The following is a 12,765-nucleotide window of genomic DNA, read 5'->3' on the forward strand; positions in this document are numbered from 1 at the left end:
CCAAGTAGCTGGGACTACAGGCACCCACCACAACACCCGGCTATTTTTTGTTGCAGTTTGGCTGGGGCTGGGTTTGAACCCGCCACCCTCGGTATATGGGGCCGGCACCCTACTGACTGAACCACAGGTGCCACCCCTAAATAGTTTTATTAAATTAGTACTTACAGATATAGTTATGGCCCGATCCTTTATTTCAGTCTTTTACTTTTAAGTATATGAGAGCTGTCTGGAAAGTATCCAGCCATTGTTTTTTTAATATATATATTCAAAATAATCTTGTTTATTAGAAAATAAGCATTCACAGGGGGTGGGAGTCTTGGTGTGTGCCACACCTTTTGGGGGCAGGACACAATTATAAGAGGGTTTTTACCTAACAAATGTAATTAATGTAACCTGGTTTCTTGTACCCTCAATGTATCCCCAACAATAAAAAAGATTTAAAAATAATAAGCATTCACTATGTAAAATAGACACTAAATTACAAATAAGCCTGCAATAGTAAAAAAAACTGTTCCTGGAATTTCTCCTTAAAATAAGTTAATCTGTTTTTGAACAGTTGCAGGTATGTAGTTTATCCTCATTAAAACAAAACATTTACCTACAAATTTATTTCACTTTATGCACTAGACAAGTTTTATACAAAATGGAAGAGTTCATTTTTTAAAAACTGAAAAAGATAAAATGGAGATGATTTATGAAGTTATAAATCTCTTCCAAATATGAAAATCACCCTTCTCAAGTTTCAGTTCAGGTTTTCAAAAGTATATCTTCTTTTCTTGAATGTATTATATTCTTTTTTTTTTTTTTTTTCTGGCCAGGGCTGGGTTTGAACTCGCCACCTCCGTCATATGGGGCCAGCGCCCCACCCACTTAACCACAGGTGCCGCCCGTATTATATTCTTAATAGTTTTTCATACCTTAAAATCTTCTATCACCTTTCTTTTTTTTTTTTTTTTTTTTTTTTTGAGACAGTCTCACTTTGTCGCCCTCTGTAGAGTATGGTGACATCATAGCTCACAGCAAACTCAAACTCATGGGCCTGAGTCTCTTGCCTCTGCCTACCAGGTGGCTGGAACTATAGGTGCCCAGCACAATGCTGTTTTTTTGTTATAGTTGTCATTGTTGTTTTAAAGCAGGCCTAGGCCTATTTTTTGTTATAGTTGTCATTGTTTTAGGCCCCAGGCCTGTTCTTTTTTTTTTTTTTTTTTATTAAATCATAACTGTATACATTGATATGATCATGGGGCATCATACACTCGCTTCATAGACCATTTGACACATTTTTATCACAATGGTTAACATAGCCTTTCCGGCATTATCTCAGTTACTGTGCCAAAACATTTACATTCTACATTTACCAAGTTTCGCAAATACCCCCCCAGGCCTGTTCTAACCCACCAGTGCTGGTGTATATGGCCAGTGCCCTAACCACTGAGGTATGGACACTGAGTCTCACCCTTTCTTTTTTTTTTTTTTTTTTTTTTTCAGTTTTTGGCTGGGGCTGGGTTTGAACTCGCCACCCCGGCATATGGGGCCGGCGCCCATCACCTTTCTTAATTTATACTCAACTTGTTCTACCTAAGAAGTCAGCTGAGTCATTTTTTTTCCTTCAAACTTTACCTTCCTACTCTTTCCCCAACCTCATGTCACTTCCTTATTTACATTCATTTGTGCCAAGATGAGTACTAGTATGATCCTCCAAAGAAGAAAGTCCTTTCAGTAAAAAGGTGGCAGTCATTTTTGCCAGGATATAGTTTTTCTTAATTTTAATCAATATTATAAATCTTTAGACGTTAGGAAATCTTGGGTGGCGCCTGTGGCTCAGTGAGTAGGGCGCCGGCCCCATATACCGAGAGTGGCGGGTTCAAACCCAGCCCCGGCCAAACTGCAACAAAAAAATAGCCGGGCGTTGTGGCAGGCTCCTGTGGTCCCAGCTACTCGGGAGGCTGAGGGAAGAGAATGGCCTAAGCCCAGGAGTTAGAGGTTGCTGAGAGTTGTGACGCCACCCAGTACTCTATCAAGGATGACAAAGTGAGACTCCATCTCTAAAACAAAAAAAAAAAAGTTAGGAAATCTTTCTATGTTATATTTTTGCTGGAAATCGGTGATTACGCTAAAATGGAAGCCCATCAGTGGGTTTGTTTCCCGAATCTTTGTGTTAATAGGAGTCACTGGTACAGATAACTTAATTTATCCTACACTTAGTAATTAAGTGATACTGCAATTTCCTGGGCTATTTTCCCCACTCTAAAAAATATAGCGGTTAAAAGTATAGACTCTGAAGACAGATTGTTACTTAGTGAAGTAATTTTTCTGCCCCCATTCTTTCCTCTGTACAATGGCAATCATAATAGTTTCTTCACCCAATAAGACCTCTATGAGAATTAAGTTGTATATTAGGACTTACCTGGACTACATGGAAATAAATTCATAAATGTTTGCTCTTATTGTTTTCATCATTACCATTATTGTTGTTATTTCTATCATGTATACTCTCCAAACCAAGGGTGGAGTTTATTCATTAAGAGACCCGGTTCGGCACCTGTAGCTCAGGCGGCTAGGGCACCAGCCACATACACCGGAGCTGGCAGGTTCAAATCCAGCCGGGGTCAAAAAATAGCTGGGCATAGGGCGGTGCCTGTGGCTCAGTCGGAAAGGCGCCGGCCCCATATACCGAGGGTGGCGGGTTCAAACCCGGCCCCAGCCAAACTGCAACCAAAAAATAGCCGGGCGTTGTGGTGGGCGCCTGTAGTCCCAGCTACTTGGGAGGCTGAGGCAACGGAATCGCTTAAGCCCAGGAGTTGGAGGTTGCTGTGAGCTGTGTGAGGCCACGGCATTCTACCTAGGGCCATAGAGTGAGACTCTGTCTCTACAAAAAAAAAAAAAATAGCTGGGCGTTGTGGTGGGTGCCTGTAGTCCCAGCTACTTGGGAGGCAGAGGCAAGAGAATCGCTTGGGCTCAGAAGTTTCAGGTTGCTTTGAGCTGTGACTCCACGGCACTCTAGCCAGGCCAACAGCTTGAGACAGTCTCAGAAAAAAAAAAAAAAAAAAAGATTAGAAGTGACCCCCAAAATGGAAGACAGAGGAAGGAGCTCCAGGACAATAGGTAAGACGTATCCCAGGATTTGACCAAATTGCCAGAAATCTGTCTATGGTTCTGATAAATCTACAAGTGAGTGAAGAAGAGTGAAAATAGGCTTGGCACCCATTGCCCAGTAGTTAGGGCGCCAGCCACTTACACTGAGGCAGGTGGGTACAGAGTTGGCCCAGGCCCGCTAAACAACAAGGACAGCTATAACAACAACAACAAAAATAGCCAGGCGTTGTGGTGGGTGCCTGTAGTCCCAGCTACTGGAGAGGCTGAGGTAAGAGAATTGCTTGAGCCCAAGAGTTTGAGGTTGCTGTGAGCTACCAAGGGTGACATAATGAGACTCCTTCTCAAAAAAAAAAAAGAAGAGTGAGGGGCGGCACCTGTGGCTCAAAGGGGTAGGGTGCCAGCCCCATGTGCCAGAGGTGGCGGGTTCAAACCCAGCCCCAGGCCAAAAACTGCAAAATAAATAAATAAATAAATTTCCTAGAATAATTTAAAAAAAAGAAGAGTGAAAACAATCTCCAAATTTTAATTATATAATGATTTCTGTCAAGTATTCTATTAGAGCTACCAAAATTGAGTTTAAGAGCACAGCAAATTTAGTCTACTAAAATGTAGGTTCTAGTGTTTACTCTTAGATTAAAAAAAATATTTATAACTTAGCCAGGTATAGTGGCTCATACCTGTAAGCCTAGCGTTCTGGGAGGCCGAGGCAAGTGGATTGCTTGAGCTCAGGAGTCTGAGACCAGCCTAAGCAAGAGCAGGACCCCATCTCTACTAAAGATAAAAAAATTAGCTGGGGGCGGCGCTGTGGCTCAGTCGGTGGGGCGCTGGCCCCATATACCGAGGGTGGCGGGTTCAAGCCCGGCCTCGGCTGAACTGCAGCCAAAAAATGGCCGGGCATTTTGGCGGGCGCCTGTGGTCCCAGCTGCTCAAGAGGCTGAGGCAAGAGAGTCGCTTAAGCCCAGGAGTTGGAGGTTGCTGTGAGCTGTGTGAGGCCACGGCACTCTACCGAGGGCCATAAAGTGAGACTCTGTCTCTACAAAAAAAAAAAAAAGAAAAAAATTAGCCGGACATTGTGGTAGAGTCCAACTACAATGTTGGACTGTTGTTGTCGTCGTCGTTTTTTTGAGAAAAGAGTTTTACTATGTTGCCCTCAGTAGAGTGCTGTGGTGTCACAGCTCACAGCAACCTCAAACTCTTGGTCTTAAGTGATTCTCTTGCCTCAGCCTCCCAAGTAGCTAGGACTACAGGCGCCGTCCCCAACACCGGCTATTTTTGTTGTTGTTGTTGTCGTTGTTGCAGCTGTCATTGTTGTTTAGCAGAGCTGGGCCGTGCTCAAACCCGCCAGCCTCACTGTATATGGTTGGCGCCCTATTCACTGAGATATGGGCCCCTAGCCTAGCCATTGTCAATATCAATTTTTCATAATACATGGCTGAATACTTTCTGGACAGCTGTTATATTTGTGAAAACATTTTTATAATTGCAAGAAAAAAAGGAGTTAGTATGCAATACTGCTATTATTTAGCAGTATTTTGGGAGGCTTTTGTTTTTCACATGACTATTTTTATTATTTTTTTTACATTTTTATTGAAAAGGTCATTTATATTCTTGTTTTTTTTCTCCTTTAAGGGCCAAAGATTGTAGTGAAAAGCAGTGTTCCTCCCACCCCAGACTTTGCAGTCCCTTTTGGTAGTTCTTTGTTGTTGCACAAAGGGGGCATACTAAATGCACTAATGCACTTTTTTTTTAAGTTTAATACGTATGTGGACTATGTAAATATATACAGTTGACCTTCTGCATCTTTGGGTTCTGTATCTGTGGATTCAACAAACCACAGGGAAATATCTTTTAAAAAATAATAATACAACAGTAAAAAATATGATATAACAACTCTTTACATAGCATTTCATTGTATTAGGTATTATAAGTAATCTAGAGATGATTTTAAGTGTATGAGAGGATGTGTGTGTAGCTTATATGCAAGTACTATGCCATTTTATATACGGGACTTGAACACCTGTGCATTTCGATACGGAAAATGTTCTAGGCCCAATCAGTCCTCCAAGGGACAACTACATAGCTGTACATCATGCTTTTTCATGGCAGCAAGTACTTCATTGTTGGGATATGACTTTAACTAGTCTTCTATTTATTGTCTTTTAGAGTATTCTTGTTTATAACCAATGCATATATCTTTGTACATGTATACAAATGTGTCTGTAGAATAAAATTTTTTTTTGTTTTTTTTGCTCGGCACCTGTGGCTCAAGAGGCTAAGGCACCAGCCACATACACCTGAGCTGGCAGGTTCGAATCCAGCCCGGGCCTGCCAAACAACAATGACGGCTGCAACCAAAAAAAAAAAAGAAATAGCCAGGCGTCGTGGCAGGTGCTTGTAGTCCCAGCTACTTGGGAAGCAGAGGCAGGAGAATCGCTTAAGTTCAGGAGTTGGAGGTTGCTGTGAGCTGTGATGGCACAGCACTCTACCCAGGGTGACAGCTTGAGGCTCTGTGTCAAAAAAAACCAAACATACAAGAGTCTCACTTTCCCAGGAGAGGGCCATGGTGTCAGACCTCACAACAATCTCAAACTTTGGGGCTTAAGTGACCCTCTTGCCTCAGCCTCCCAAGTAGCTGGGACTACAAGAGCCTGTCACAACACCCAGCTGTGTTTTAGAGACAAGGTCTTGCTCTTGCTCAGGCTGGTCTTGAACTCATGAGCTCAAGTGATCCACTGACCTCGGCGTCCCAGAGTGTTGGAATTACAGGGATGAGCCACTGCGCCTGGCCCTGTAGGATAAATTCTTAGAGATATAACTGCCGAGCTAAAGAGTATGTGTATGGCAGGGGAGAAGGAAGATATGTATACTTGAAATTTTGATACATGTTAACGAATTTAGAAGGAGTATAATTAAGTATTTAGGGTCAACTTCACATATTTGCCTTTTAGATATTTTTAAATGCTCATATTAATGGCTAACTCCTCAAAATGCAGTTGAAAATGGTTAAAAGGGCATCTAGTACTCAGATACCTGTTTTTCCTTTCCCATGTGGAATAATAGCAAAGGAGCATCATCTGTTCTGTGATTATGCTTAATTTAAAATGCTAAGGGTTCCTCTTTTCTTCCTTTGAAACTGGGAATGTTTCACTAAAAAAATTAAATTGATTAACTTATAGAAATGCATCTTGAAAATAAGGTTTTGCTGCCAGGTGAGTGAAAACAATAATTGGAAATTATGTGGGGTTTTCCCCCCTTGCTAAACCCTGTGAAATTATACTTTTCCCCCATCCCAAAAAACAAAGTTGAAGTTAAAATTCCTGTGTGAGGTTGTTAAATTCTCATGCTGTATATTTTCTTTCAGATTCCTTTGTTTCTTCCTCTTCCTCTCAGCCTGTATCTCTATTTTCGACCTCACAAGGCAAGTCTGTAATTTTTTTGTGTGTGCGTTAATAAAAGAAAAATGTTGAGAAAGAGGCTGTAACTGGGGATATGAAGCACAAGTCTTCTATTGCCCCTGAATCCCTTAAAATAAAAATTAATTACGCCAGTTCTTTATATTTAGCAGTTGCCACTGGGTTTCCTGTAAAGGTTAATAAAGTAGGATGAAGCTGGCTGGACCCTTTAACAGAGAGAGCATAAGCTTTAGGGTGTAGTTTTCAGTATTTCTTAAAAATTGAAAACTCGTTCACAGAATTTGGAGCAAATAAGAATTGTGGCTTGGAAAACATCCCACCCACAAAATGCATTTAATATACTGATTTGTAGTTATGTAACCGGTTTAGAGAGGTAGTACGATTAGAAAAAGTGTAAAAGTGTGCTTCCGCTGAACTACAAAAATACCAACCTTGCTAGAGTATTTTAATGTGAATCTATCTGAGAAACATTCTAACAGCTGGGCTACTTCCAGATTGCCTTGGGACATGGAACAAGTCAGTTGACTTAGTAGCAAGTAAAGCTTCTAGTCCTAGAGATTAAGTTTTGGGCTTTTTTTTTTAATCTGTCAACTAGTAGGGAAGGGAATTGGATTTGTAGGGGTAGCATTAGCAAAAATCTGAAAGAGAGAAAGAGCACTGTGTGCTTCTTCAGTTTTTATTCCTAATAAGGTGCTATTTCATTTGTGCTGCTGTACTGTACCCCAAACACAAGCTCAAGGAGGAGGGTGCCAGCCCCATGGAAAACCTTTATTTTAAAAAAGGAAATGAAAGGCAGTTAAAATCACTAGATAGGTCTAAGAAGCCCTGTGCAAATAGTTTATTGTCCAATCTGGAATTCTCCAGATGCTAATAATTTGTTCCTTTTAATTCAGAGTAGTAATATTGGAGTCCCCACCTCCTTTTAATGTGACTCATTGTGTGAATTTATAATAGGTATTAGATCATGACCTTTGAAGCTAATATGTTTACATTAAAAGATAGAAATTCAAACATGTGCTCACTTTGGCAGCACACATACTAAAATTGGAACGATACAGAGAAGATTAGCATGGCCCCTGTGCAAGGATGACACGCAAATTCGTGAAGCATTCCTTATTTTTCAGTCTAGTACCCTTAAATATTTAAGGGCTGCTTATTTTCTTTATGATATTCATTTGGTGTTGACTAATTTTTTTTTCTGGAACTATTAAAATTTAGTTAAAGCAAAAAAAAAGAAAAAAGAAATTCAAGCATACATAAGGTGGCACTTGTAGCTCCAGGAGTAGGGTGCCGGCCCCATATACTGGAGTTGGTGGGTTCAAACCTGGCCCCAGCCAAAAAAAAAAAGAAAGAAATTCAAACATATACACAAAGTAACTCAAACATATAAAGTAGTTCTTTACATTTGAAATGTGACTTTATTTATTTGAGCTAATATTTAATTTTTTTGTAGAAACAGGGTCTTGCTATGTTGCCCAGGTTGGTTTGGAACTTCTGGGCTTGAGTGATCTTCTCATCTCAGCCTTCCAAAGTGCTGAGATTACAGGCATGATCCACCGTGCTTGGGCAAGATTTATGTTTTTGTTTTTCTGTTTTGAGACAGAGTCTCACTCTGTTTCCCAGGCTAGAATGCTGTAGTGTCAGCCTAGCTCAAAGCAACTTCACATTCCTGGGTTGAAGTGATCCTGCCTCAGCCTCCCAAATAGCTGGGACTACAGGCGCCCACCACAATATCCAGCTATTTTTTTTTCTATTTTTAGTAAAGATAGGGTCTCGTTCTTTTTTTTTTTTTTTTTTTTTTGTAGAGACAGAGTCTCACTTTATGGCCCTCGGTAGAGTGCCGTGGCATCGCACAGCTCACAGCAACCTCCAACTCCTGGGCTTAGGCGATTCTCCTGCCTCAGCCTCCGGAGTAGCTGGGACTACAGGCGCCTGCCACAACGCCCGGCTATTTTTTTTATTTTTTGTTGCAGTTTGGCCGGGGCTGGGTTTGAACCCGCCACCCTCGGCATATGGGGCCGGCGCCCTGCTCACTGAGCCACAGGCGCCGCCCAGGGTCTTGTTCTTGCTCAAGCTAGTCTCTAACTCCTGAGCTCAAGGTATCCACTTACCGAGGCTTCCAGAGTGCTAAGTGTGAGCCACCTTGCTCTGCCTGAGATTTATATCTTTACAGTTATGTGTGTGTATATGTGTGCATATATATATGAAATTTAATTTGAGTAAATAGATATTATATTTACTCTACTCTGAAAGAGAAATACAAGTAGAACAAATAATTATATTTTCTCTGTTATAAGTATTTCAGATCTTTAAAAATACATTCTAAGTTCAAGATACTTTTTTCATACAGAAAGGGGATGGTTGATATCCTGAAAGGTATAACAATGTAACATATGTCCAACATACCTAATGTGTGAAATGTTGAAAAGATAACTGTCATAACTTTCAAAGTTATTGTAACCCATTAACAAAGTGACAAATACACTCAAGTAAAATGGAGGTAAATAAAAAGGATTTTTCTGGGTGGCGCCTGTGGCTGAGTCGGTAAGGCGCCGGCCCCATATACCGAGGGTGGCGGGTTCAAACCCGGCCCCAGCTGAACTGCAACCAAAAAATAGCCGGGCGTTGTGGCGGGCGCCTGTAGTCCCAGCTACTCGGGAGGCTGAGGCAAGAGAATCACTTAAGCCCAGGAGTTGGAGGTTGCTGTGAGCTGTGTGATGTCATGGCCCTCTACTGAGGGCCATAAAGTGAGACTCTGTCTCAAAAAAAAAAAAAAAAAAAAAGAGTTTGGAAATGAGCATACATTTGTCATTCTTCATTGCTTGCAAAAATATTTAAATATTTTATTTAATACTTAAAATATTAAAGAGTCAGTTAAAAATGCCATATCCCTGAAAATGTTTCAGTCTAGCCATTATGATTATTATTATTATTTATGATTATTATTATTATTTTTTTTTTTTTTGCAGTTTCTGGCCGGGGCTGGGTTTGAACCAACCACCTCTGGCATATGGGGCCAGCGCCCTACCCCTTTGAGCCACAGGAGCTGCGCCATCTAGCTATTATTAATAGCATTTTCTCCTGCAAAAGGAAAAAAGGAGGGGGAAAAAGCTCATGATAGAAAAGTAGTTCAGTAGGGCTCTTTCATTGGCAGTTTTAGAGGTGAGTCTGCAGTTTGGTAGGTATATTCTAGAGCGGCCAAGACTAGTAGCTTCTAGTCTGCTGTAATAAAAATAAGGGAAGAGGAAGTTGTTGATTACTTGGTTAACTGTGTTAAAACTCTGGGGAGGGGATTAGGAGTGCTGGGTCTGTGCCACACAGACCTTTCAAAATGACTGCTGCCACTAGCATGTACCTTGAGTCCATCACTAGCATTAATCCAACTAATCTCTTTGGCTTCATATCCCTTAGCCACCTAGCCTCAGGAAACTATACCTTATTTTTATATACCTAAGCCATATTAAGCAATATGTATCATTAATTAAATAGGACATTTTTAGATTTAAGAATGACTTACATTTTTTATGTCCAGGCAAAGTAACTCATACCTGTAATCCTAGCACTCTGGGAGGCAAAGGCATATGAGTTGCTTGAGCTCAGGAGTTTATGAGACCAGCCTGAGCAAGAGCAATACCCCAACTCCACTAAAAATAGAAAAATTAGCCAGGTGTTGTGGCCCACAGCTGTTGTCTCAGCTACTGGGGAGGCTGAGGCAGGAGGATCACTTGAGCCCTGGAGTTTGAGGGTGCCGTGAGCTAGGTTGACACCTAGAACAGAGAAGTGAGACTCTGTCTCAAAAAACAAACAAAAAAATAATAACTTCAGGCTTAGCGCGGGTTGCACAGTGGTTATTGCGCCAGCCACATACACCAAGGGTGGCAGGTTTGAACACAGCCTGGACCAATTAAACAGCAATGACAACGGCAACAAAACATAGCTGGGTATTGTAGCAGGCGCCTGTAGTCCCAGCTACTTGGGAGGCTGAGGCAAGAGAATCGCTTGAGCCCAGGAGTTGGAGGTTGCTGTGAGATGTGACACAACGGCACTCTACAGGGGGCAACAAAGTGAGACTATCTCTCTCTCTCTCAAAAAAAAAAAAAAAAAAAACTTTGGTATTATATTTAATACTGAAGTGATATTCATCATTTTGGTTTCAGGGAGATGCATGTATAACGAATGTCATTAATTTACATGGAGAAAAGAGCAGTTAACTCTTCCTTCCTTCCTTCCACCATCCCTTCCTCACAGCAATCTTAAATTCTTGGGCTCAGATGATCCCGTTGCTTCATCCTCCCAAGTAGCTGGGACTACAGGTGCCAGCCACAACACTGAGCTAGGGTTTTTTTCTATTTTTAGTAGAAATGGGGTCTTATTGTTTAGGCTGGTCTCCTGAACTCCTGAGCTCAAGCAACCCACCTGCCTCGGCCTCCCAGGATGCTAGGATTACAGGCATGAGCCACCGCACACAGCCAGTTAAATATTTTAAAAGTAAATTTTGTGATATTTATTAAATTATACTACTTTGAGAATACAGGTACATAAGCTAGGAAGTTAAGGTTTTTTATATGACTAGATTTGTAATTAGAATGAAATAATCAGCTTTATAAACTAAGAAGTTAACTTTGGACAGGAATAGATTTGTAATTAGACCATCAATGGAATAATTAGTTCCTCAAAACGGTCGTGCTTTTTAGTAGGTCCTTGCAGTCTTTTGCTTATGGATTCCTTTTTGCATCAATCAGTGTTAAATTTCATCCTAATCCCTGAGAGTTTCAAATAGAGGAATAAATTTTAATGATGTTTTCCTGTGTTTCATAAAAGATATAAAGATATTGACGGAAGTGTAGATGTAGTGTGTGGCTAATTTGTACTGAGCTTTTGCTATGCCTAGCATTTTATTTGAGTCATCTTATTTAATCTTTACAACCTGTTCTATGGAGGAAAGGGACTAGCTCTTTTAACTAGAAGCTGGAGTTTAAAATGGTGAAACAACTTGCCAAAGGTAACATAGCGAGTTAAGTGACAGAGGACTCTAAAGTCATAATCATGACTGCTACACCTGTGATAAAGATGAACAATACAGCTTTCTAAAGCTATATTGCTTTAGAAAGTTTTTTAGAGGTGTCATTTTGAAGTTAAATGTTAAAATCATGAAAGCAGAAAGAGGCAGAAATTATTGTTTTGATCATATTATTGCTATTAGTGATACTGTTTAGTATCACCTGGGGGATATGTGCCCACCATCAGACACAAAAGCAAAATCAAACTGAAATTTAGTTTCTCCGTGTGAAACCTTTGATAAGAGTGGAGTCTGGAAAATACTGTGATTTTGTTTAGAAAACATTGGAAGAAAAGTAGGTGAAAATAAGATTGGGTAGAGGATCCTTCTGGCGTGCAGAATTGGAAGCATATTTGCATTAATGAATGTTTGCATTCAATTTGACTAATGCAGTAGGCATCTGGAATAGGAAGTTACAACACTGAACTTTGGGGCAAGCATTGAGGAAAAAAATTTGCCAGTTACAGCCTTTTTTAAAAAACAAAAGCAAAACATTTTTCTTTGTACAAAAGAGACTTTTTGTTAGAATCTAGCTTGGCTGCAAAGTGTCTGCTGGCTAACTTCCTATTTTGATGCTGTGGCTGAGAGTTGCTGATACTGTTTTGCACGATAATTTGTCTTTCCTTCTTGTTGTGTGAACATGAAAAAATTCAAGTGTAGGAAAACCTATACCTGAATATTTCAAGCCTCTGGTGTATGAATATGCATAGTATGTATGTGAAAAAGGAACTTAGTGGCTACCACAGGCTGGTACCCTTTCCTCACTAATGTATATAATTGTTCCATGGTACAGGTATTCTTTTAATTAAAAGTAATGAATTGGGCGGCACCTGTGGCTCAAAGGGGTAGGGCGCCGGCCCCATATGCTGGAGGTGGTGGGTTCAAGCCCAGCCCCAGCCAAAAACTGCAAAAAAAAAAAGTAATGAATTTCCTTCTGAAGCTGAAATGACCTTAAAAAATGTTCCTTTTAAAGCTGGACGCAGTGGCTTACACCTGTAATCCCATGGACGAATCAACTAAGCTCACGAGTACAAGACCACCCTCAGCGAGAGCAGGACCCCCTCTCTAAAAATAGTTGAGCACTGTGGTGGGCACCTGTAGTCCCAGCTGCTCAAGAGGCTGAAGCAAGAGATTGTCTTGAGCCCAAGAGTCTGAGGTTGCTGTGAGCTGTGACACCATAGTACTCTACCAAGGGCA

The 12,765-nt window shown here is 40.8% G+C and overlaps 1 protein-coding gene and 1 non-coding gene across 4 annotated transcripts in view; both read left to right on the plus strand.

Annotated features, from left to right (window-relative positions):
- RTN3 (reticulon 3) overlaps window positions 1-12,765 on the plus strand; it is a 74,032-nt gene that overhangs the window by 18,737 nt on the left and 42,530 nt on the right. Inside the window, exon 2 of one of the 3 annotated variants that reach the window (XM_053560575.1) lies at window positions 6,458-6,514. The exons of 1 other annotated variant lie outside the window; for it this stretch is intronic. In XM_053560575.1, the coding sequence (XP_053416550.1) occupies window positions 6,458-6,514 (57 nt within the window). Of the gene's footprint in view, window positions 1-6,457; window positions 6,519-12,765 lie in introns of all 3 variants that reach the window. One more of the 3 variants, XM_053560574.1, reaches the window with a different exon arrangement.
- LOC128566093 (U6 spliceosomal RNA) lies at window positions 7,524-7,630 on the plus strand. Its single transcript, XR_008374389.1, has one exon. It is a non-coding gene; the product is annotated as a U6 spliceosomal RNA (small nuclear RNA).

This window comes from Nycticebus coucang, chromosome 14 (genome assembly GCF_027406575.1).
Source record: "Nycticebus coucang isolate mNycCou1 chromosome 14, mNycCou1.pri, whole genome shotgun sequence".
NCBI classification, from domain to species: domain Eukaryota; kingdom Metazoa; phylum Chordata; class Mammalia; order Primates; family Lorisidae; genus Nycticebus; species Nycticebus coucang.